This window comes from Nannospalax galili, unplaced genomic scaffold, assembly GCF_000622305.1.
Source record: "Nannospalax galili isolate Female #2095 unplaced genomic scaffold, S.galili_v1.0 scaffold1282, whole genome shotgun sequence".
NCBI lineage: Eukaryota > Metazoa > Chordata > Mammalia > Rodentia > Spalacidae > Nannospalax > Nannospalax galili.
Genome location: NW_008348795.1, coordinates 216,584 through 220,717, shown reverse-complemented (window position 1 = coordinate 220,717; position 4,134 = coordinate 216,584). Strand labels below are relative to the sequence as shown.

The 4,134-nt window shown below is 47.7% G+C and overlaps 1 protein-coding gene across 1 annotated transcript; it reads left to right on the top strand.

The window, feature by feature from the left end:
• Positions 1-2,229: 2,229 nt before the first annotated feature.
• Positions 2,230-3,907, top strand: Cldn23 (claudin 23). The gene has a single exon (XM_008846058.2). It carries the CDS (start codon positions 2,230-2,232, stop codon positions 3,115-3,117), a length of 888 nt encoding a protein of 295 aa, XP_008844280.1. The 3' UTR covers positions 3,118-3,907.
• Positions 3,908-4,134: the final 227 nt, after the last annotated feature.

Sequence of the window (4,134 nt, the reverse complement as noted above, 5' to 3'; positions counted from 1 at the left end):
TACCTCAGCCTCTCAAGTGCTGAGATTACAGACATGCACTACCACACAAAGCTTAAAACTCTCTCTCCATTCTTTATGAAAAAGTTTGTTTAAAAAAAAGAAAAATATCAACATATTCATCTTGTTCTTTGTAATAAATTTTTTAAAATTTAAAATTCTTCAAAAAGTAAGAAATAGAATTGTCTGAAGATACATTTAAAACAAAGTTCGTGAGTGGTCAAAGGAGCTTGGTGAGCCTGAGTTCAATTCTCAGAACCCACATAATGGAGTAAGGAGAGATTCTACTCCAAGAAGTTGTCCTCTGACCTCCACGAAGTTGTCCTCTGACCTCCACAATCCCCACATGTGCACAATCCCACATGCATACATAATTAAAAGTAACATCTTCACTTTTTAAAAAAAATGTACTTTTTCAAAAAACGCGAAGGTAGTACTTCCCAGCCCTGGGATTATCTACTATAGAATGTTCAACATTATTACAAACCAAAAATTAACTGATTTTAGTAACTCATTTTGATTCTAACAAATTATAAAATGTATTTCCATTGTAGAAAATATGGAAAATACATGGAAATATTGTTAAAAATTAAGGTAAAAGGCATGACTCTCACCCAAATATGAAATGAATATGTGCCAAGTAACTCATTACTTAAGGGGGGAATATAGTTCAGAGTTAAGAGCAATTCAAAGGAGAAAGCAAAGAACACATATGTAGGCAGACAGGAGTGTAAATGAATTTACAGTCCAGTGCCAAAATGCCTAGCATCCAGTGATCAAAATATGTTATATACATGTTATATATGTGAAAATCCCATAATGAAGTTATTGTATATAGTTAATATAGGCTAATAAAAATTCTTAAAGAACTCTTTAAAAAGTAAGCATAAATTGTAAGCATTGCATTTTGTCAAGTTATTTTATACTCAAAGCAATATATCAGAAAGCACTCATTTTCTCTTACCATTGCCAGTGAGGCTATCAAGCTTTTATTTCTGAGAGTAAACGGTCCATTTAGTTATATTTATTTGATTACAAGTTTATCTTTTTCTATGAAAAAAAACTGGCTTGTAGTCACTAAGCAATAATCAATTTCATTCCATTCCTTTGATTTCTCTGAACAAAATTTATATACAGTAGCAGTTGTGCTTAAACGGTCCATTTAGTTATATTTATTTGATTACAAGTTTATCTTTTTCTATGAAAAAAAACTGGCTTGTAGTCACTAAGCAATAATCAATTTCATTCCATTCCTTTGATTTCTCTGAACAAAATTTATATACAGTAGCACAGTTGTGCTTTTTGTTTGTTTGTTTGTTTGTTTGTTTGTTTTGCAATACATATTTGTAGAACTTTCCAACGCCAATGAATGGCTTTCTAGATTAGGGCCATCTGTGTCAAACTTAATCCGGAAGTGGAGCCTTTATACTAAGAAAGTTTAGCACCGTTTGGTTAACAGTTTCAATGCAACTTTGGGGACACCGAAACAGGGGACCTTTGGTGCACGCCTGCCCTGAGCATCTTCGCCCACTGCGCGGTGAGTGGCGGCAAGTGGCAGCGCAGACTTCCAGGGAACCCTCGACACCCGCTGGGAATGGAGGGGAAATGTGTCGTCAGGGAGCACGGCAGAATGCTGAGAAAAACTTTCCAAACTGAGCTGGTCTGGGAAACAGGGAAGGTGCTTATGCACCAGGACCAGAGAGGTGGCACAAGCAGCCCGCCCCTTTCTTCCCCGCCCTAGTCCCGCAGGGCGCTGAGGAGGAGGAGTGCGGCGAGGCGGGGCGGGGCGACCTTTGCTCATTTTCTAAACCAACCGGGTGGGCTGGGCCGAATCGCCGGGCTGGGGTGGGGTGTTTCGGTCCTAGAGTCCGAGGTCTGCTCGCACCAGGTTTCCCCGCCGCTCCTGCCGCTCCAGGCCCCTCCCACCGGGGAGGGTTTGGCCCCCGCGGGGGCCGCACCTGGGCACGCGGTTTCGGTCTGACCAGCCCCGGAGCTGGTTTCGATTAGGTACAACGGCCGGGCAGGTGGGCGGGGCGGGCAGGACCCGAGAGAGGAGGGGACCCCGAGCTAGAGGCGCAGCCGGGCTGTCCAGTGCTGGAGACAAAGAACGTCCAGACAGCGCTGTGCGCGTCGCTGCCACCCGCCTGACTGCCGCGCTGACTTGGGGACCCCGGGCTCTGGGTGCGCGGCAGAGCGGGCAGCAGGTGCTCGAGACCCGCGAGCCTGCCCAGGATGCGGACGCCGGTGGTGATGACGATCGGCATGGTGCTCACTCCCTGTGGGCTGCTATTCAACCTCATCAGTACGCTGGCCCCAGGCTGGCGGCTGGTGAAGGGCTTCCTGGACCAGCCGGTGGACTTGGTGCTGTACCAGGGCCTGTGGGATATGTGTCGGGAGCAGAGCAGCCGCGAGCGCGAGTGCGGCCAGCCGGACACATGGGGCTACTTCCAGACCCAGCCGGTGCAGGTGGCGAGGGGACTCATGATTACGTCGCTGGCCACCACCGCGTTGGGGCTGCTTCTTGCTTCACTGGGCGTGCGCTGCTGGCAGGATGAGCCCCGCTTCGGGCTGGCCGCCTTCTCCGGCGTGGTGCTTTTCACCGCCGGCCTCTTCAGCCTCGTCCCCATCTCCTGGTACAACCACTTCCTGGAGGACCGCGACGTCCTGCCCGCCCCGGCCAGCCCGGTCACGGTGCACGTTAGCTACAGCCTGGTGCTGGGCTACCTGGGCAGCTGTCTGCTGCTGTTGGGGGGCTTCTCCCTGGCACTCAGCTTTGCGCCCTGGTGCGAAGAGCGCTGTCACCGCTGTCGCAAGGCTCCCCCCTCCGGCCCGCGCCGCAACAGCATCAGCACGGTCTACGTGGACTGGCCAGAGCCAGCGCTCACGCCGGCCATCAAGTACTACAGCGAGGGCCAACACCGGCCACCTCCAGCCCAGCACCCGGCCACCAGCAAGCACAAAGTCGGCTTCCCCATGCCGCGGCCGCCGCCCAAGACCTACACCAATCCGGTGGATGTGCTCGAAGGGGAGGGAGAGAAGGCGACCACCTCCCAAGGCGGCACCTCCTCACGCAGCACCAGGCTCTGCCATAACTCGCTGCCCTGTGACTCCGACCTGTAGACAGTGCTTACCTACCCCTTGAGCTCGGTGGGGCCTCTGAGGCTGAGGAAGGACTCATCCTGCATAACCCACCCTTGAACTTGTGTGTTGCCATGCACATGCAACTGGAACATCTTCTTGTAACTGTTTGGAGGACCAGCTTCCTTTCTTGGTGCCAAACTGGTCTCTGGATGTCTGTAGAGGTTGGGTTCAGTTTTCTTTTACAGAGTTTCATTTTTCTCTCCAGAGGGACTGGATCTTATGGAGTGACAGAAACCAGTTGCATGCAAGGGCAGTAATAGCAACATCAGAAAACTGCAATCAACAAACAGAAACTCAATAACAACTTAACACCTTGAACCTACAGTATTCTAAACCACTGATGAATCTTCCATCAATTTTATTTTTGTTTTGTTTTGTTTTTCCTGATTGAGTTCCATGCAAACTCAAGAGACCAATAACATAAGTCTGGGGTATTTGAAGGAAGCTCTTAAACTTAAAGCCATGTAAAAGTCATTAGCTTTAGTAACTTTTATGAAGGGAAATAACTGGTTTAACTCATATTTACATTTCTTCACATATAAGTAGTATTTGTCTTTTAAATCACTTATGTCTGTGTAAGGGCTGAGGTTTTTCAAGAGTTTGTCTTCCAGAAGCCAGAAAATGAAAAACTTGACACTACACCGTTCTATTCCTTGGATACCTAACCCTGGACAGAGACAGATTTTAAACAAAACAGAACCTGTTCAGTTGCATTTGATTACAGTGCATATGTACATATCTTATTTATGATTAAAATTTCAAAACATCAGCTTCAGCATACTCACAGAAGCGTTTTTGTCTCAGGTGCCACCTTTGGGAGTTTCAGTGGTCACTACTGTTTCCTGGTTGCATAGTCTAGCACTCAGATCTTCACACCTAGCATAAGATTACTGAAAGGAGCCAGGGTGCCCCAGTTAAATCCAGGCCTCCTTTGTTTTCAGGTTCATACTGTTTTCAGTGCAAGCCAAGACTATTGTTGGAAAAAAACTAGAAGTG